This window comes from Euleptes europaea, chromosome 4 (genome assembly GCF_029931775.1).
Source record: "Euleptes europaea isolate rEulEur1 chromosome 4, rEulEur1.hap1, whole genome shotgun sequence".
NCBI classification, from domain to species: Eukaryota; Metazoa; Chordata; class Lepidosauria; order Squamata; family Sphaerodactylidae; genus Euleptes; species Euleptes europaea.
The window spans coordinates 64,533,225-64,555,164 of NC_079315.1; the positions used below are offsets into that span (position 1 = coordinate 64,533,225).

A 21,940-nucleotide genomic window follows, 5' to 3' on the forward strand; every position below is an offset into this window, starting at 1 on the left:
AAATCTGATAAGCAAAGTGTAGAAGTAATTTAAGAGCCACTTACAGTACATCTACATAAGACAACCGTAACTGTTGCTTCATGGGGGGAAAAACATGAGTTGAACCCAGCAAGAGAGTTCACAGAAGATGTTGGTAGAGCACAGGTTTCCTTCATGTTCTTTTCATCCTTCAAGAGTATTAGCAGAGCAAGTGGCAGGATGTTTGGGGACAGGGAAGGCAGGGAAAGATCCACTCTGCCAGCATCTTCGGTAAACTCTTCTGGTGGATCCAGCCCCATATTTAAAATTCAAGGCCATATAAATTTGACTATGTATTGTGCCTTTACAATGCAACTTCGACTGAAAGATTTCAGCAGGGAATATACTTTGGGAAGATTAACCAAAACCTTAAAGAAATCAGATGTACTGCACCTTCTCCACCCAATAGCCACAATGCCCTATAGCAGCTGTTCTAAGGAGAAAGCTGTATAACAAGGGGTGGGGGGGGGGGGAGAGAAGAGCCTGTCAAACAGGTACAGTACTTCAAAGAAAATGTAGCTCAAATATCGCTTCTTCCTACATCAATATATCATGAAGAGGGATCAAAGAAGTGAGTGGGAAGACTTTTTGGGCGGTGTACTATTACAAGGGCTGCTGTATACACTCTTGGGTAGCAATGAGTAATTTTAATAATAATGTGTTTAAACGCAGTGTCTTCCTTAAAGGCATTAAGCAGACATTGAACCTTTTTTAGTTCAAATATATGTACATTTTATGAACTTGTTTCTCCATTATGAAGTACAGCCACAATTGACACAGCACAAGAGTGGACTCAATTTCCCCCTGCATCCTCAATGAACATTATGTTAGCAACACTCCCATCTTGTGGTAGAAGGCGTCACTGTCACCATGAAGCAGACAAACCTTTTGGGCTGGATACCCACTTTGGCTGTTCTTGAACAATTAAGTTAGATCTTACCTCTGGATGGTGTCTCCGGTATTAATGGAGCAAGGCGTCTTGAATCAAGACAAAAAGTCAGCCAGCTTGAGAAGGAAACATCTTTCCAGACAGAATGTTTTACTCATATGAGCAATTGAATTACTACCATTTCTTTTTTCTCCCACTCACATACAGAAGAAAGCAAATGAACAGAGGGGCGTCATTATACTGTCTCAACTTTGAACAAACCCATAAAGGTTTGCCCTCTGTCTAAGGAAGCAGGTCTACGGGCAATATATAAGGGCTGACCTATAGCCAAAAAGGAAAAGGCAATAATTAGACTCATATCAAAGCCTAAACCAATATTAAACAAAAACATGTTTCTGGTTAAGTCAGGTCAATGAATGCACATGAACAGCAAGTGGAAACACAATTCATAGCACCAGTGTTGAAAACCTGCTTCTTGGCTTGGTGAGCCATCTACTTCACCTGCAAACAACATAAATGGCATTCCCACAGCAAGAGATGCCTGTCACAGCCCTCCAAACCCATCCATGCATACACAGAAAGACCAACGCAAGATACCCATTAAAATGTTGCTTTGGAGTTGTAATACAAATCTCTAACTTCCTATTTAACATATGCTCAACACATATGAGATGCAGTTGGGCTGGCACTATTCTTTCTGGCTACCACTGAGTTGTGTGTGTGTTAAGTGCCGTCAAGTCATCTCCGACTCATGGCAACCCTATGAATCAATGTCCTCCAAAGTGTCCTATCCTTAACAGCCCTGCTCAGATCCTGCAAATTGAGGGCCGTGGCTTCCTTTATAGAGTCAATCCATCTCTTGTTGGGTCTTCCTCTTTTCCTGCTGCCTTCAACTTTTCCTAGCATGGTTGTCTTTTCTACTGACTCTTGTCTTCTGGTAAACCACTTCTGACCAACCTTTACCTTGAAAACCCTATGATGAGATCACTTGAGTTACAAGGGCTAAATAGGCTCATTTGAGACATCTGATGAAAGCAAAACTTGTTTCTTGTTACAGATACTGGAATAAATTAGGCAGGTGTACAGAAAAAAATACTTAATTTTTTCTCTTTGCCATCAGAGAACAAAAGCTAAGTTTGGGGCAAGGGTGCTTCTTCTGTTGTCCTTCCCCATCGCTTCTTCTCTCTCCCATATTCCATTCTGTTTTCCTTTTATTCTCTCCACCTTGCTGAATTTCTGGAAGACTACTGGTTTTATCTTTCTCTGGGGTGGGTAGGCTATGGGCCATTCCAACTGTTATTGTTTCTATTTCCACTAACCAATAGTATCATAATAAAATAAAGCAAAATCCAACTATAGGGAAGCACAAAGAAAATAAATACTCCAGTTAGCATGTTAACAGTCCATTTCACCAACAACATCTGACAATTCCAACAGAAGTTTTGTTTTCAAAGTAACACACAGGTTTTCTTAAGACAGCTTTTATTTGTTAATTTTGACATGGAAAAAATTATGCAAGTTACACTAGAATTTAAAAACACATCCAACACATTAAACAGAAGCCCCCTTTCCTGGTTAAGAATCTAAGTGAAGTAAAACTAGCAAATGAATTTTGTTACTTCCTTCATCTTCTATGATGCGACTGGTAGACAATGCTTCAGTAAAATTTGTGTGATTTAATTGCTAAAATACAAAAGTTTTCAGTAGAAAAAGGTTTTGTTGAATATGTTATGTCCTTCCCACTCCAAAAAGCACCTAAAACTGTAAAGAGGACAAGAGTAGGTAGCTAGACTAACAACCAAACCCCAACATAATTAGTTTATTCCTTGAATTAGGATGTTTAAAAAGGACCAGCATAAAAGCATGAGGGCCATTTTCAAAAACAGTACATTATTCAGTGTCAATATTTCACATTTCAAAAGCTATATATATGGTTTCACTTACAAAAGCCTCCTTCTCTGTGACAAAGGAAATTAAGGCCAGACACAGTTTAAAATTCACCAGGGGAAAATACAAAAATATGTTGTGCTTCCAAGAAGGTTCTCCTCCACAGGAAGGGATTAACATAATTGAAGAATACAGATGACTGGAGTTTACATGATTGCACAGCTTCTGTTGGCTGCTCGTGGGTCTCCCTGTTTCAAATAGAGGAAAGGTAGCTTCATGAAAATGTTCCTACTGTGTTCATCTAAGCAAATGTAAAGTTTGATACACTGAACAGTATTATGGAAAGCCTCCGGAGAAAAAAAATATATCTTCTTGCCCATTAACAGAACTTCCATTGTAAGAGCAAGATGTGAACAAATTCATGTGCTTATTACAAATATTTAAAGCCTTCTATAAAACAGATGTTCTCAGCCTTACACTGATTTACCCAGGTGACAGGTTTATGAAAGAGTAGTTCTGATGACTGGGAGACACTGAATTAATGTACATACTATGGATGACAACATTCATTAATTACAGGCCAGAATCTTGCTGAAACTGTTGAACACATCTTCATGTGCCCAGGATAGCTATCTTAAAAGTCTAATAAACTGCTTTGATCACTGTTTTTCACTCAGGAAAGCCCCATCCAGACTTCAATCACTACAAGTCTGAAAAGCTTCATGACTATTCTTTAAGAACCAACAAGTAGATTAGCAGCAGTTCCAGAGACATCACTGTAACCACTTTCATTTTTTTCAAACCAACAAGTCTGGTTAATTGCAGAAGGTAAAATACAACTCAGAATTAACACTGTTAAGAAAATTATTTGCCACAGCCCTTTCCACAAAGATGTGATGTTCAGTACTCGCAAACCTTGCATAGTAATCACACTGCGCCACCACATAAGTTTAAAGGAAAATGCTACAGTCGAAGTTGTGTAAAGTCTGAGCTTTAAGAAAAACATAGCAGTTGTTAAGTGCACAATACCAATAAAAACTCAGTTACGCTAACCCGTCACACTTTCCTGCCAAAATCACCATTAGGAAAATGTATGCTACATGTATCATTCCTTGTTCATCAAGATACCTGCTGGTGAAACAGATCTTCCTCCTCTATGGCTTCAGCTGGTTCTTCTTCTACTTCCTCCACCTCTTCAGCTTCAAGTAAAGTTGTTTTGAAGACGGTGCTTCTCTGAGCAACTTCCTGTAATGGACACAGGTATTCTATTACCTGAATTCTGCAATGTAAACACGGTCAAGCACACATCAAGGCCCTTTGTGCAATAGGACATTCACACAGCAAGAGGTGTAATAACGGAGTTGACTGAATTCAAAAAGGTGCTAACACAGCAAAAAGAACATTTACTAGTATAATTTTATACGCTATTAATTCAATTTGAAGTTAAAACAAGTATGGTTAGATGGATGCAAAATTTTGAGTAAGACATATCTCTCCAACAATGGGAAACCTTATGGACTAAAGATATAAAATGTACAGCAAGTCAAACATTAAGAGGAAATTGGTATAAGATGTTTTATTGGTGGTATATTGCCCCAAAGGACATTGAGAAGATGGACAAGAACTGTAATGGGAAATATTGGAAATGCAAAGAGGTGGACAGAATGCTTTATCATATATGGTGAATGGGCAAAAGACAAAAAAATTGCAAGAAATACATCCTGAAATCCAGAAAATCTTAAAAATTAAGTTTGCTATGGAAGCCAAAAGCATGCTATTGGGCATTTTGCCCAAAAATATTCCAAAAATCTTGGAAGAATTGTTTAGATATATGATAATGGTGACCATAGTTATATTTGCAACAAAATGGAAAGCAGAAGAGTGCCCACGCCCAGAAGATTTGGAAAGCAAATTAGCAGAATACGCAGCAATGGCAAAATTAACGAACTGTATGAATAATAGACCAACCAAAGAATTTCAAGACAAATGGAAAGCATACTACTCATATTATTCTTTAGAAATGGGGAGCAGAGGAGGAGGTTGTTGAAATGATATATATGAATAACTAACCATCTTTTTGTTATATTGTTTTGAAAAGGTCTTAAAAGAAAAAAATAAACATCTAAATATATTATGGATAGATGATACCATATGAACTTAATTGTCAATATCTGGGAAATACTTTTAGAAATTTATGTTTAGAGTTATAATAGTAATCACCACTGAAATTTTCACAATTTACTTTATAATACTGTTTAACATTATTACTGTGTTTATCAAATACTGTATAGTGTACTTTATGTAAAATACGTTTTTCCTTCTTTTATGAAAAGGACCAATGTTTTTATTTTATATTTTATATCTTTTTTTAAAATTAGTTTCTAAAAATTTAAAAATATACTATAGTGGAAAAAGGCTCTTTTTGCAGTCATGAGTTGGCTTTACTATTGCTGTCAATTTACAACCCATCCACATTGTGCAAAAGATTTAGGATAGCTACAAAACCATACGCTCAAGAAAACAACAACTAGTTTATAATCAGTTTGGGTTAGGTGTATCTGGGCAAAGTTTCCCCACATTACCTCTCCCTGAGAGTTTTTCAGTACAACTTTTACATCCTTGCCAGTGCCCCAAGAGTTCTGGTTCTTCCAGATCAGGTTAGAAGGAGGACTGGCTGTTACTCCAGCATTAGCAGCCCAGACCTAGGAAAGAAAGAACAAATCACACAGGATTAAGATGCATCTTCCATAGAATACCTATGAAAGCATGCACACCCTCCACGTACAAGTTGTTGGGAAGCAAATAGTTTGCATGAAATCTAAACATTAAAGCGGCTGATCCACAACCATATGCATTTGTGGCAGGCTTATTTTTTAAGCAAATACAAGAGGTTAATAGTTATTTTTTGGAGTAACTTCAATCACAACTACTATACGGGTACTTCAAAAGAGACAGGACAGAGATCCACCCCACAAGGATCCTGTGGTTCTGACCTAGATACAAACTCAGAAGTCCTTCCAGAATGGACTCTGTGCCTATTGTTCTCTGTTCTACATGATGCACTTATTTGACTACTTCAACATAAAATGAAAGGCTGAAAACTACTGCATATATTCCAATTCCCTCCACTCCTACTCATTTTAAGGGGGAAAACATACAGAAAGCACCCCCCATGGCCTCAGTCTGGAAATTTTACATTTCTATCATACTACCGTATTTTTCGCTCCATAACACGCACTTTTTTCCTCCTCAAAAGTGAGGGGAAATGTCTGTGCGTGTTATGGAGCGTGTAGGGTACTCAGAAGGCACAAGACCTCTCTCTCCAGATAAACCTCCCACATAAGTGTCCTCTGGCCCCCATATTTGTTTTCAACAGAGAACAGATTTGGGAACATGCATTTGTCATGGTAAAATTTAGTTTTAACCACAAATGCATAGCTTTCCTGTTGAAATTTTTTAACAGCAATCAAAGTACACAGAGAGCTACTGTAGCATGAACTAGGCAAGCATCCACTGTATTAGCAACCCATACATTTGCTCAGCCCACTAATCATTTTGCTTTAGCTACAAATATTTTACTTACCGTAACAGTCTGGCCTGCCTTCAGCACATATCTTGAGGTATATTTATAAGCAACAGAACTGTCTCCTATTTTTCTAATCATCTCCCAGCCTCCCAATGGTTGGTCCTAAGCAAAAGACAAACATAGAGAGGCCTTACAGCTGTAGCCATAAACAGGTATGGAACATCTTACTGCAAAAGAATTTGAAGACTGTTGATTTTTCAGTCACTACAGGCAAGTGACCACCTTCAGGAGAATGTTACTGCATTTTATTGTTCACCATTTCTTCTCCCATCACCCAGAATAGTATCACCTATTTGTTTTCCAAGGAGTTCAGGGCAGTGCACATGACCATTCCCACACTCTCTTCTCCTCATAACCACCCTGAAAGATGGGACATAATCCTGGTAGCAAGGTCATGACCACTGACCACATACCTGATCAGAAGTGTTCTTCAAACGGATAAACTTCCCATCTACATCTATTTCGTCAATGCACACATTTCCAGTGGCAGAAGCTGAATGAGAGATGCTAACACTACTACTGGCCTCTGATTCTTCCACGTCAACTCTCTTCCGCTTTCCCCTGGTTGTGCGCACGCTACGGCTCGATGATGCCCGAGAAACTGTCACACGAGAGGATGGGCTGGGAGTAAGCTTCAATCTGATGAACATGAAATTCAGAGACAAGTAACACTTAAAAATGTGCTTCTATCCAGCTCCATAACTTACATTTTGTGAATACTGCTCATTACTTAAAATCACAGTTCACTGTGCTTATCAGTTCTCTGTAATGTGGCTTCTGCAATCTCCTTACATTTATCAGTGTTAAGATGTACGACACTTCAACATTCCAACAACTGTCCCTTTGTACCATTTCTGCAATACCTTTTCAAAAAGTAAAATCCACACCTGAGTAATCCACCTCATGTAATTGTTGAAGCACAATCACAAGCTGTATTTTGGAGAAATACCTCACAAGCCTCTATCTTAATTTGAAGAAAGTTGGTGTATTGTATTGGGCTAACCTCAGACAACCAAAAATCAGAGTTTAAAATTTTGGGTCAGGAATAAAATGTTTATTACAAAACTTATGCATAAGGAAATTGCGTAGACCCGAAATTCTAAACGAAGGCCATACGGGATTTTAAGCAACCCCTTTCTCCCCACCTGCAACAGCTTGATAGTCAGTAGAGTTGTTTCTTACTCCACATCAAAGATAAAATTCCAAATTTCTCTTAGGAAAGTGGCACACAGCAAATAAGAATGGAATTTAACATTAAGAACTTGGCTGATGGCTATCGTTCAAGGATCTCAGGGATATTTTCAATGACACACCTGTGCATCGTTTGCAGATATCAAAAAGCATACCTATATAAATGAAGTGAACTTGTCTGAAGTGCTGCTTTTATGCCGCAGTTTCCCATCAGCCCCCACACCATTGCATGGAGGGCATTTGATGATAGCATTGTGTAACAGGTGGGGTGATGGTGGATTGAATGTTAAGAATCAATGAAACAGACTAAGGTTGTGACAAATATCTATTAGCTAAGTATGGTCCCTTGTGTAGATGAAAAACACAGGTTTGCAGAAAAATGCCATAATTTAAAAAACCAGCCTTTTTGCAGCACTGGTTGCCAAGCGAATTATTTTGCAACACTGCAAATCTTGTATTCCTCCTTCTGAGCATGACTGGATCAGCAATACATTAGATCTTTGCGCTAAGGGAGAGAACTGCATACAACAGACAAGAAACTTATGAGCTCTTCACCTCCACCAGGCAAGATTTCCCCACTCCTTTTTTTACCTAGATCAGTACTGCTGCCTTTCACCTCTCTTCCTCCATTCTTGCTCTCCTTTTTGTTGTTGATTTTGTTTAATTTTTACTCACAGCTGCCTACACAGGCAACTCTTTCTTCCTCTTACTTTATCTTGCTGATGTGGTAGATGGCAATTACACAAGGTTTGTTGGTTGGTATATTTACTCACTTATGTAGAGAACAATAAAAATCTTAGTGGGGAAATTGATCTACTAACTAAAATGGTGCCAGAGAACAAAACATTTTGGGGGGGGGGGGACAGGGAAGAACTCTGTGGAGAGGTATGGCAGCCAAACAGAGATAAAGAAACTGGAAAAGGAAGGAATGGAATTTATTCTCCCTCATTTGACCCTCCTCTTGTACTTTTCTGTTTGGGAAAAGACCCTAGCTATATATATAGCAGGCATAGGCAGAAGGTATACTGTGGCCCAATACTGAAGTACTGGCTTATTTTCCAATGGAGAACTTGATGGTAGCTCAGATTCTTACAATGGATGCAGTTAATGAAGACTAGCTATGCAAAATTGTGAAGACATTCTTAGTAAGCGTTCTTACTTTGTAAATTCAGCACACCAATTGAGTAAAAGCAACTAAATACAGAACCCAATAAAACCACACAAACAGCATACAATACAAGACAGACGTCAGCCCATCAGGGAGGGGCTGTGGCTCAGTGGAAGAGCCTCTGCTTTGCTTGCACAAGGTCCCAGGTTCAATCCCCGGCATCTCCAGCTAAAAGGACCAGGCAGTAGTTTATGTGAAAGACCTCTGCCTGAGACCCTGGAGAGCTGCTGCTGGTCTGAGTAGACAATACTGACATTGATGGACTTATTGTCTGATTCACACGTGTGCTATTACAGAGATTGTCTTTACTGTGACTGTGCGCAGTTTCTTTTGTGGTTCTGTGATAGTCTGCAGTGCTGTTTATAGAGTGCTTTAGGCAGCCTGGCTTGTACCCCACCCAGTTCATCTAGTGATATCAGAAGCAGTGAAAGAGACAAGGAAAGAACAATGCTGACTGAAAGAGGGGAGGGCTCTTGGGAGAGTGAAAAGGGAGACAAAAGCAAGGAAGGAAAACATGCTGTTGAAGGGACCATCAACACCCAGTAGGCATGTGAACACCCATGAGTAAGCCAGGGTGTCCCTGGGCTAAATGGACTCAGGAAATCAGCTCAGATTTCTCAGGCAGTGAGGTGGAGAGACCCTTGTACTTCCCACTTGAAGGTGATGAGATCTTTTTAATTGGTCAGAGGGAGGTAGGGAGAAAATCACTTTGGTAAAGCAAGTACCACCATGGATTTTTAGTGTTAATTCTTTTTAGACTAAGGGCTATATTGAGGATGATTCACAGGCCCACCCTATAATGAAGTATCAAATTGTCAACCTATTGGTATACTTTTCAGATCAGGCATGTGGACATAAATGTGGTATTGATTTTCTACCCAATACGAGGAACCCTGGGATTGCCCTGAGTGCCCATTCACAATTTTTAATTGCTAATAAAAGATTCAAGATAAAAGTTTGTCCTGGCAGTCTGTTCTTCTGCCAGTAGCTCTACCTCAAACTGCCCAGCACACGTCAAGTAGTGAAAGCAGCAGTAAGAGGAGCTACTAATGATCTAGCCCTGCCCGGATTCATCAAGAAAGCCTGGGATCTTAGCTGAAAGGTTTTTTATCCCTAATGTTGCAATTAAAAGCCTTCCTCCTCGTCTCACTCTGTGGATTGTATCAGTCTACAGAAAGCTGGGCAGATGGCCTGACTACATGCTCTTCAGTATTATTTACAGCATTCCCCACTTCAAAACCTCAACAACTAACCTTACCTTTCTTCTTCACCTTCCAAAAGCTTTCTGTATGCATTGATTTCCATATCCAGAGCCAATTTTACATCGAGCAGTTGTTCATAGTCACTCAACTGCTGTTGCATCTGATCTCTTATTTCCGCCATTTCTCTCTCTCTGTCAGACAGTGTTCTGCGGAAATTATCCCTTTCTTTAGCCAGAGTATCCTCCAGTTCTTGAACCCTCTCTAGCCATCCTCTAGCCTAAAATTAAAAGAGAAAAAAGCCTCAGCTGTGAGTTCTAAAAACTAACACAATAATGAGATTACAGTTAAAAATGCATTTTAAAGATGGCAAAACAGCTGCCTATGGACACTCAAGTGGAAGAAACACACTCTTCCTACGTTGGGCAAGAATAAATCAAGCAAGTCATCGAACAATTGCACAACAGGCTCATATCCGGAACAGAGACATGTTTTCATAATTCCCAGACTTCAGATGTTCTCTCATTTATTATTTTGCACTATACTGCATTAAGACAAGCCTAAATGGGCAACTAAAATGTAGCTTCTTCAATATCAGTATTGTGTCCTCTGTACTATGAGAATTTAGGTTCCATGGCACTACTGTTATGCAAATTAAATAAACACACATAATTCAAGCTGGTTCTGCTAGTTATGGGGAAGGGCTAGGGGATTCTGTGAGAACCCAAAGCCCTACCTTGGACCACTGAAACGATATCCAATCACCCCTTTCTGACAAATCACTACTGCCTACTTAATTATTTTCAAGTATATCTTCAAAGTATTAAGAGCTAGAAAACCATTTTAAAAGAACGTTAAAAGCTAAAATTGATTCACAAAATATCAGGTTCTCTTCCACATACTGGCTGTCATGATTTGATTCTAGACTGAACACCAAAGAGAAAAACTGACATATTTAGTGATGCAAAATTAAGAATATTATCAGAGCGCAAAAAGGAAAACTTTTATAAACTTTGTGTAGTGACAAACTCAGGATCATAGGTGTCTTACCTCTTTCTGCAGATTAGCCAGCTGGGACGAGAGGCTATCAATGCGCATGCGACTTTCCATGAGTTCTTCTTTTATTGCGTTGGCTGCAGAACAACTTGTTTCAGAGGATAGCCTCGCATTTTCAAGCTACAGGTCACAGACACAGGAAAAAAAACCCTCACGTTTAACTTGCCAGCAAATATATAAGCATGCACTTCTACTTTACAACCCTGCACTGTCATTGAGTAACACACAAAATTCATGTAATACAGGAAACCCGTCATACAGGCTCTTACAGCGAACTGAAAGCTGAAACGTAAGTGATTAACTTCCCTGGAAGGAAACTCTTCAATTTCAGAAAATATGTAAATAATTTTTCATGACGAGCAAGGCCTTAGGCATGCCAGAGGCTACTTTATAACTACCTATAAATCAACCCAATATGGTAAAATCTCATAAGCAAAGAAAACCATCAAATATAACTTTAAGCATCAACTTGAGATTAATCAAAAGCAACATCCTAATACATTCATACTAAATGATCAGTGATCTTAGTAAGTTGGAATGGAATATTACTCCTTCTCATGTATGCCTGCAGTATACATCAATTTCAAAACTAATGCAATCAAGGGCAGATCCAAAAGGCAGCACACACTGCGTTCTTAACAGTTATTACTTTTTTAAAAAAGTATTCTGGGTCTCAATAGCCGGAGAAAATGCAGTAAGCAGGAAATTGCTTTGACTGTTGAATGACTGGCTCTTGGCAAGACAAATGTTCACAAGATACGAAACGGCCAGCTGCTATACCCTCTTCTGTAAAAGAGGCAGAACAGAATTGTTGCTATCTTTGGTGGAAGTAGCTCTGATCAGCAGCTAGTGGAGATATATGTCACACACCTTGCAGTGTTAACTTGATGCATGTTAATCTGTGTTTTAACTATGTTTATATTCCACCTTTCCACAATGTCCAGGGTCGTTTATAACCACACACACAAACACATTATATATATATATATATATATACACACACACACACACACACACCAATATGAAGGAAAAGCTTACAGTCATTGGAAGAGCTTTGGGGCCCAAAAAACCTGTGCTATTTGGCAGCATTTTCCCCCACTGAGTAGCATTCAGAGGACATGGGCAATGGGAAACTGTTAGCAGATGTATACTAACAGCATCAGCTGCTTTAGCTGCACTAAGCAACATGTAAATACCCATGTTTAAATACATTTTGAATTTGCCTAACTAAGAAACAAGTCAAAGTGATGTAATGAAGGCAGAACTACAAGATATCCCTTTCAATTTCTCACTCAAATTTAACACGCCGCAATATTTCCTGAATTTTCAGGAGCGCACTTCCTTCACTAGTTACTTCTTCTCATCACCACTACACAATCTTTTTATTTGGACTGTATATGTTACATTTTGGGCACCGACAGCTTATATGTGGGTCAAAATCTGAACCGAGTTAGATTAGACTCAAGATCTATTCCCATTACAATGCAAAGATTTCCAACACAGCTACTAGAATTTTAAGATAGTTGAGAGCAAGTATAAATACCTTGGCATGATAAGTCTCTTCAAGTTCATCCTTGTACAGTTTCACTTGTACATCATGCAGCTCTCTCATTTCCTGAAGGGCTTGGGCCAGTTTGTGTTCATATTCTATTTGACACCCAGAATCCACCTCTACCAGACGGGTCTCGTGCTTTCTTCTAGTCTCATTGATTTCCTACAAACAATGCAAATTGTGGTGAAAACATTTCACTAAGAAATTTAAGACAGCATTAACAAAACGTGTCAGATTTTTGCCTTTTTTTAGTCAAGACATAATCCATTGACTTTCTAACTGGACCTTGAGACTCATTTATGTTTTGCCAAGTAGGAGAAAACTTCTCTTAAGTATATTTACTATTGCTTCACTTTTCTAAAGAATCTTAAATGTAGCAGTGCAGACTTAGAAAGGATCCCTCCCTTAAATAAAGAGGCAAACATTTAGTAACAAATTTAGGCTATACCAACCAAGTGGTTGTTAAAGCATTATCTTACCACAAGTTTGCTCTGAGATATTACTTTGGAACCCGAACAGTTACCTCTTCATACATATTTTTCCGGAACTCCAAGTCTTCAATCAAACTTTGACAGCGATTTTCGAGATCCACCTTCATCAACGTTTCATCTACCAGCTGTTTCTTAGCAGCTGCTAAAGCAGCTTCAAGCTTTAAAGAAATAGTATGACAAAGTATAAATGTGGCATAATATCACAATTAAGTAATACAACTGACGAGTTACAGCACTTCAAATATCTGAAATTCTAGTCTCTTCCAAATTGTGCATATAAAGTGGCATATACCATGGTTTTCTGTCCCCGTCCTACGTACGCCTTTATATCAAATATTACTGCATGCCCACGAGAAGTGCTCATGCCTTACCTGAGCAATCTGATCTTTCAAATCCTCAACATCCCCCTCTAGACTTTTCTTATCACCAAGTGCTGTGGCAAGTGCTGCTTCTTTAGCATTTAAAGCTGCTTCAAATTCCCGAAGTTTAGCCACGGTTCCATTCAGATCAGATTCTTTTTTTGTGTAACTAAAATAAATCACAGAAGTTTAATTAAGTGCCTAATCACAAATGGAATACTTAATACTGCAACAGGCATGCACTGCGAATTACCTTTTGGAAGGGGAAAAAGCCCCGGATATGTCTGTCAAAGGACTGCAACTGAGCACGTGATAAAAGACTATGAATTGTATCCAACTCATTGCAAGTGGAAACCTTTTTCCTACCCCCTGCACACACTCCCACTACATGAGACCAGAAGATCATGGGGGGACAGAGTAGAATGGAACACAAAGAGTGGCAGAAATCTCTCTCCCCCCACCCCCATGTTTGCACAAACTGAGTTCCAAATTCCACACTCTCCTAAAGGCCTCTCAAACTTTAGGATTAGGGTTTTTTTGGGGTGGGGGAGGTTAGGAGGGAACACAAGGGACTAAAGAAAGGGTAAAATATTCCTGACATGAGCTTCGCTCACCAGTTTGAATTCATTGAAGTTGGTAACTGGTCATTTCAGCATATGAACCATTAATGATATTTTTACAGTGCAAACACTTTCTGCCCAAACAGGACACAACTGATAATTAAGATCAGAGAGAAGCTAAGATTAAGCATAGCCTTGATTACAAACAGAAAAACCCAAAGAGTGAATTGCTGATTAAGGGTTTTTGGTGAACGCAAATCCTGAACAGAACAGCATTCCACACGCTCAACTGCTTTTATTAGCCTAAACCAGTAATTCCACAGTATTGATACTAGCACCCAAGCATTAACTATACACTACCAATGAATTGTAAGGAATTTTTCTCCAGTCTCAGATGACTAGCTAAGCAGAAAGGACTATGGAGGACTTCAAACAGTGTGGTGTGGGAGTGTTGCAAAGCTTTGTCAAAGCTGTGGATAATTTAGAATTCTACATTTAAACTATCCAAATTCTGTACTACCACCCCACGTTCTGTGATCTGTACAAATAATCCAGGGAGAATTAATTTGTGTAATCTAGTCTATCTTTACTAACAATAGGTAAGAGAGCAAGAAGGAATGCAAGACACAGAAGTCACACATCCAACTGCTAAACAGACATCCGGTTGCTGACATTTCAATTAGTATATCCCATGCATTTTCAGTCATACACTGCAACTTTCTAGGCCTTATGGCAGTTTTTATTTTAAGTAAAAGCCAAAATTCCCTTCTAATAACATTCTGTCCCTTTCACAAGAACCAGCCACATACCGGTTGCAATGGGATAGATTTATGTATTCACCAAGGGTAAAGACTATGGTGGCAGCAAATGAGCTAGAGACCTATAAGATCTGGTACTTCTGCATGTTTGTACAGTACTTCAATGAATGTACACATACTGGTATTACCCTACCTTAGACAGTTTAATAATGGGACCTACTGGCCCCTTCACCTGAGATATTAAACACTGAGAACTCTTCCTGATGGGATCACCAAGGTAGGCCTTATTAAAATCTACAGGAAGTCAGATATCATCCTGTCACAGTTATAAGCGACTAGAGGGTTTCCAACCAGAATTACTACTTTTGCAAGTATACAAGCGATGGGTTTGCACTCATATGGCAACTAGTTCCTTCCTGTGAGCTGTATCGTTTCTACTGCTACACTGTCAGGCGGTGTTGCAACTGCCCACTATTTTGTTTCCCAAGAACAGATCCTACTTGAGGAAGGAAAGCAGGTCCGTGAATAAAAATTGCAACCATCACTAGAGGAAACACGCCATGAGATCGTATGACCAGTTCAAGTCTTACTCCAGGACAGAGTGGAAAGAGCAAATGCTGATATTTCTACTTCTATGCTAAGAATTAAAAACTTCAGACTAAAACTTTGGGAAAACCGATGCAAGGAAATAGAAATTGTACAAAAAAAGAACTTTGAAACACTAGGAAGCTTCAGGAAGATTAGCAGTTTTAGCAAAGCTACAGCACAACTGGCTGAACCGAGGCACTAGATAATGTATTTTGTTTCTTAAAAGCTGTCCCTAAAAATTAAGTTATTCTGTAAACTTCTATGTCAAGGTTCCCAACCTTTTTAAGACTGTGGGCACCTCTGGAATTCTGACACATGTAGACAGCATTGCAGTAGTCTAACCTAGATGCAACCAGGACATGCACCACAATGGCCAGTTCTTTTCTCCCCAGGAACAGCTGCAGCTGGTTAACCAGCCAAAACTAGTACAAGGCACTCCTGGACACATCTGTGTTAAGCGCCATCAAGTCACTTTCGACCAATGGCGACCCTATGAATAAACGTCCTCCAAAACATCCTATTGTTATCAGCCTTGCTCAGGTCTTGCAAACGCAGGGTCATGGCTTCCTTTATAGAGTTAATCCATCTCATACTAGATCTACCTCTTTTCCTGCTGCCTTCCACTTTTCCTAGAATTGTTGACTTTTCCATTGATTCTTGTGTTCTCATAATGTGACCAAAGTACAATACTTCAGTTTACTCATTTTAGCTTGTAAGGAGAGTTCAGGCTTGATTTGATCTAGAACCTACCAATTTGTTGGACACACCTGTCACCTGCTTAACCAGGAGTAGGCCTGGATTTAAGAGCACCCCCAGACTACAGACCTGTTTCTTCAAGGGGAATGCAATCCCATCCAAAATGGATGATACCTTAAACCCTAAGTCAAACCTTCCGCTCACCAGTAGAACTTCCATCTTGTCAGGATTATGCTTCAGTTTATTAGCTGACATCCACTACAAAACTGCCTCCAGGAACTGGTTCGGGGTTTCTACATCCTCCTGGGATCAGTTGGAAGCACGAGATAGAGCTGAGTGTCATCTGCATGTTGCTGACAGCCCAGCCCAAATCTCCAGATGACCTCACCCAGCAGTTTCATGTAGATGTTAAAGAGCATAGGGGAGAAATGGGATTGTGTGGGACCCCACAGGACAAAAGCCAATGGGCTGAGCAGCAGTCCGCCAGCACCACTTTCTGAAACCTACCCTCCAGGTAGGACTGGAACCACTGCAAAATGGTGCCTTTCAATCCCAGCCCAGCAAGTTCAGAATTAATGTCTTGATTCAGTGAAATCTTATGACTGAATAGTTGTCATGAGTTCAGCTTTGATCGACAATACAAGTGAAATAAAAAGCCAGTGTGGCATTGTGGTTACAGTGATCTGGGAGACCCTGGTTCAAATCCCTACTCTGCCATAGAAGCTTGCTGGATGACCTTGGACCAGTAACATTCACTAACCTACCTGACAGGGCTGCTGTGAGGATAAAATGGAGGAGAGGAATACAATAAGCTGCTTTGGGGAGAAAGTGGGGTACAAATAAACTAAATAATCAAAGGAAGGGCTACATCCAGTCATAGTACAAGTAAATGTGAATGCAAGAATATTAACTTACAAACCTACAGGCTGAAAACAGGCATGCTTGCATGAGCATTTCCCCCAAGCACATGGAACACATGACTTCACCATCCTAGCGTTCCCCAACTAAGGAGCCCACTGTTCCTTTAAGCCATGTTACGCTAACTTTCTTGTTGAGGCCTTCCACCACATTTCAGCATAACAATGTGCAACTTGGGACACCTGTTTCAACTTCACTTGCCTTCTAACAATCTCTGAACAGTTGCCCTGTGCACCAGCTGAACCATTAACACTTGTTGAATCTATCAAGACATTGTCTCAATGAACAGGCCATGATGAAGGAATTTGTAATGCTATTTTACCAGTATTTCTTTCTGAAATGGGAAGTAGCAATTAAGATTTCTGTTAAGAAAACCATCATTTTAAGCATTCCCAGCACTGGATGATTTTGTAACATACATATTTGTTAGTTTGTATAACACTAGAGAACTACTAGTTTCAACTTTTAATTTCCACAGCTTTGCTTTCAGGAGTTCTATGGCTGTAATAAATGCAATCTACTATTCCAAAATACAGTGTACACATTGAATTGCCACATCAGAACTTTCAAAAATACATTTACACTGTACTATTATTAGTAAATCAGACTATACATGACTTCGTGTTTCATATGGAACACATCCCAAAGTAAATTTTTTAAATGCTGCATGGCAAAGAGTAACACATGCTGAAGAATACACTGGCTTCACCTTTTGTTGCAAAGCACAAATGAATACTTAAAAAAACAACACTGCATTGTGCTTACCATGTACTCCTCTGTTAGCAGTTTGCAAGCAACACCTCTTTGATTTCAAGCAACAACAACCTTAAAACATAGAATCTAGGTCTAATTTGAGCATTTATTAGAAATTGGTTAAGTATAAATAATATGAAACTTCACCAGTCTCTCCTACAACTTTGTATGGTTTATTTTGATCATAATCATAATTCATGCATTTAACTTAAGGTAGAAAACTGAAGACATTTCTGTTCTGGAAGACTTTTCAGCTGAACTAAATGGACATGGTATGGTCCTATTAGTTTTAGCATTCTTGACTGTTCTTTTTACAGTATAATTTAAATTAAATTACTGAGCATGTTTTGTTTTATTTTAGTTGCTCTGAGGGAGTTTTTAGCTGAAAGACAGTCTATTAAAGTCAATAAAATAAATAAAACAATGCAATTGTGTTTTCCTTTCTACAGTACTATGAGCTACATAATGAATATTAAAAATGTATGAAGGAGGCAATCCCTATTGCTATACATACGAGGCTTCTTAAATTACCTTCTTTATCTGGATAAACATTCATCCAAAATTGTGCACTTATACAAGATTATTCCTAACATTAACTTCCCCGATAAATCCATCACTTTAAAACTAGCTGCCTTCATAATACTTCACTCCTCCTTGGCTTCCAGACAATCACCTCAGTTGGAGAGCCATGTGTATGTATTTTTATCTAAGCTACATCCTACGTTTTCATAATAAAATCATAAAGTATTACATATCCTGTGAATATGCACCTCTCCACCCATTTCCTGAATTTAGGACTGGAGACAGGTCAAGGTTTATCTGTGTATTTGGACTATAATTCAGAGGCACTCCAAGTGTGCCTTCAAAGCTCCAGTTTATTACAATACCCTGCTCCTGCCATAGTACAGAGGGATAGCAAACATACTTCTTGTGTAATAAGAAAAGATGTGTTGACCTTAGGTGTGAAGGTGGGGTATGTGCACAGGACCACCATGTTGTGGAAAATACATAAACCCTTTCTGATTGAAAGAGCACCTATCTCTGAGACCAACCTTGCTGTTGTAACTGCTACCACAAAAAGTACCTTCAGGGTAAAGAACTTCAGGGAAAACTTATCTCAGAGGCTCGAATGGAGGATTAATCAGAGCCTGAAGCCTTGGAGTCTCCAAGAAGGAAACCTGTGCACTGGAGAAGGCTGACATAATGTGACTCCCCTCAGAAATCTCTTCACTGCTGAGTGTCTGGAATGTGGTACACCACAAACTAATGGGAATATGGTGCTCCTGGCAATGAAGAGTACTTGCTCTTAGACCTTGAGAAATTCCATCCTGTAGGAAAGATAATATCTGAGGAAGACCCAAGGTGTCTGGTTGCAAATGTTTCTTCTTGCACTGCCTGACAAGGGCCTTCCAAGAACTGTTGTAAATTTTGGAAGCTCCAGGCCACCATTCATGGTTTGAACAACCTGATCGGAGAAACCCTGTGCACAGTGCTTGCTGCTTAATCTCCACCCTGTCAGATAAAACCAGCCTAGTTCCAGATGGCACCAGTCTATTCTGACAAGGGCAGAATATCAACAAGGGCACAAATCCCTGCTTAGCTCCTAAGGTGCGAGAGGCTTGAGCTAGCCTGGTCCACCCAGGTTGGTTAGCCTGCCCTCGACAGTAACAATATTTGAATTAAAGAGTAATGGGAGTGCTGCTCACCCCTGGTCAGGTTGGTGGGATGGCCCACCAGGACAGGTTCTGTTTAACAGGAGTGGTAAATGTGATCTCTTAACCCTCTTGTCAGAGCCAGCTAATGATAGGTTCTGAGAGATCATTGTAGTGGTCTGGTATGCAAGAGGCCTAATGAACCCACCTTATGTATGAAATCTTAAGCCCTTAGCAATTTTCCCGAGATCCTCTAGGATCTGGGTGGGCTGGATCAAAAGATCGGCACTCAGGCCACTGGGCTACAATAGACATAAGCGCCTGGGGGAAAATCCTGGATGCTAAGGAGGCCAAAGGCAGGGCCCAAAACTGAACCATGGAAATCTGCCGTGGTTGCTGTGAATTGAGTTGTGTAGACAAAAGTCTTTGAGAGGATGAGGGAGGTCAAGACTACACTTGGGCATAGGTCTGTAGTGATCAACCCACCAAGTCTCCCTATGGAAGGATTTCTGCACTATGGATGTATTGGTGCAGTTGGGGTCTAGAACATTGTATCAATCCCCTTTGTCTTAATAGAGAGAAAAAGGAGGCAAAGGCTGCGCCTATTGTGCTTTCCACAGTTTTGATCACTTCATACAGAAATAAGCCGAGGAAGCAGGCCTGGTGGAGAATGGAGCTCTGAGAGATGACAAATTTTGATTATTGGGGTCAGGAAGTGACAGAAGCCAAGATCTTAATCTTGCCCTCATCTCTGGTGTGCTGACATAGCTACTTCCATGTTGGGTAAGCTCCTCCGGTTCTATCAGAGCGAATATGTTGGCAGACAGCTGTCCTTAGGGAAGAGGGTCCCCAAGAGGGACTCCTGCTGTTTGGCCACTGTGTATCCCCTATTCCGGTCATTGCTGGGGTAGGGAGAGATGACCTGACCGAGCCTTAAGGGCCATGTCTAGCAGGAAATTGTACTTCTCTACATAGAGACTGATTATTACACCTCAATTTGCCGGTTCGTCCCTTTGAAGGAACTTTTCTTTCCTCCCTTACCTTATCATGAGGGGTGGGGGGGGAAGGGAGCATACTGCGCTATATGGCTGGAGTAGATGCCCAGAGGGATACACTTCATAGACGCTTTACTGGATCCGTATCAATGGAATTCGCCTTGATAAGCATGAGGTCCCATCCTTACGCTTTCCTGATCAGAAAGTTCTTGCAGGGGGACATGGGGAAGAACTCTGCATTCCCCTAATGAACATGGAGGGGGGAGGGTAGTTGAGAAACTTCAACCCCTTCTCTAGGGCATTTATACAGTCACAGTAATTGGCATGCCAGGCTGGATTCCCCCCCCCCCTCCCGGTGGCCACTGCTGGAGGATGGGAGGTATGTTACCATTCGATGAAAAACTCAGCTGGAGCAATCTGCTTCCAAAGGCTGCCCTCTGGAGAGCCGGTGTACTCTCAAGGCCACATAGGACCAAGCTTTTAGCCAGGGGATGCTTTATTTGCCAGGCCTTTACCAGTTGCCACATCTGTGCTCTTTCCTTTGGCTGTGATCAGCTCACCCCCGCTCTCTTCCATTTTGCCGTGAAAATGGCTGTGGGAGGTTTCATCGCCCCTGGAATTGGCTCTCCTCCTCCATTATGTCATGAAAACGGTTGCAGGAGGTTTCATCACTCCTTGCCCTGGCTCTCCTCGTCCCTTTTTGCCTGAAAATGGCTGTTGGAGGTTTTGTTGCTCCTCTGCGGCTAGGCCGTAAGTGGACCCATCCAGGTCTCCTTCGGAGTTTAATCTGTCTTCTGTGCTGCTGATCCACCATTTTGTTTTGGTGGGAGGAAAAATACTAAGAGGGAAAGAGAAATGGCAGAGGAGGACAAGGTTGAGGGGAGAGAGGGTGAAAGCCTGCTCAGAGATGGGATTAGGAATGAAAGAATTTTTAAGAAAGGATAGAGTAAGGTAGGTTTCCAAAATTATGAAAAAAGCAATTTGCAGCAGAGAACAAAAGTAGAAAACAAAGTGACCTTTCTAAAGTAAAAATGAAACTAATCTGCAGCAGAGAGCTGCTTTGCGGCTGCTCTCCTTGTGCTAGACAGGAAAAGAACTAAGGAAGGGGCGATTTCAGCCCAGGAGACAGGAAGTTGAAATTTGATCCTGCCTCCCTGAGCAATCAATGGGAATCACCCAATGTTTCAAGATGCCCTCCTCCTCAGAAGGAGAATAATCTGGCTGTTTTGGCATTGATTGTGGAAGCAAAGAAATCTATGCAAGGTAGGTTGAAATGTTGAACTGGGGTTGGAATGTTTCCTGGCTGAGGGACCACTCTCCCAGGTCTAGCCAATTTTCTTGAATATTTGCTATGCCACTGATGTGTACCATTCCGACAGAGGCTAGATATTGCTCTACCCAGGACATGAGGATGATTATTTCCTGCTGTAGCTTCCTGGCTTTGGTGCCTCCAGGACAATTCACACGTGCCTTGGTAGTGGTGTTTGTATGCAAATGTTTTGAGACAGATGGTCTTGGAAATGAAAAAGTGCCAGCTGAATTGCACACAGTTCCAAACGATTGATGCTGAGGGAAGCTTCGTGATGGGACCAAGTCCCCTGTACATGGCCCACTGCACAATGGG

General features: G+C 40.4%; 1 protein-coding gene across 1 annotated transcript in view; it reads right to left on the bottom strand.

The window, feature by feature from the left end:
• Positions 1-2,372: 2,372 nt before the first annotated feature.
• The window catches only part of LMNB1 (lamin B1), a 29,469-nt gene continuing 9,901 nt past the window's right edge, over positions 2,373-21,940 (bottom strand). The window contains exons 2-11 of the mRNA XM_056848076.1: positions 13,409-13,565; positions 13,070-13,195; positions 12,538-12,708; positions 10,989-11,114; positions 9,998-10,218; positions 6,794-7,019; positions 6,378-6,482; positions 5,377-5,496; positions 3,923-4,039; positions 2,373-3,042 (exon numbers count right to left, since the gene is read on the bottom strand). Coding sequence (XP_056704054.1) covers positions 3,001-3,042; positions 3,923-4,039; positions 5,377-5,496; positions 6,378-6,482; positions 6,794-7,019; positions 9,998-10,218; positions 10,989-11,114; positions 12,538-12,708; positions 13,070-13,195; positions 13,409-13,565 — 1,411 coding nt within the window. The 3' untranslated portion in view covers positions 2,373-3,000. The remainder of the gene's footprint in view (positions 3,043-3,922; positions 4,040-5,376; positions 5,497-6,377; positions 6,483-6,793; positions 7,020-9,997; positions 10,219-10,988; positions 11,115-12,537; positions 12,709-13,069; positions 13,196-13,408; positions 13,566-21,940) is intronic.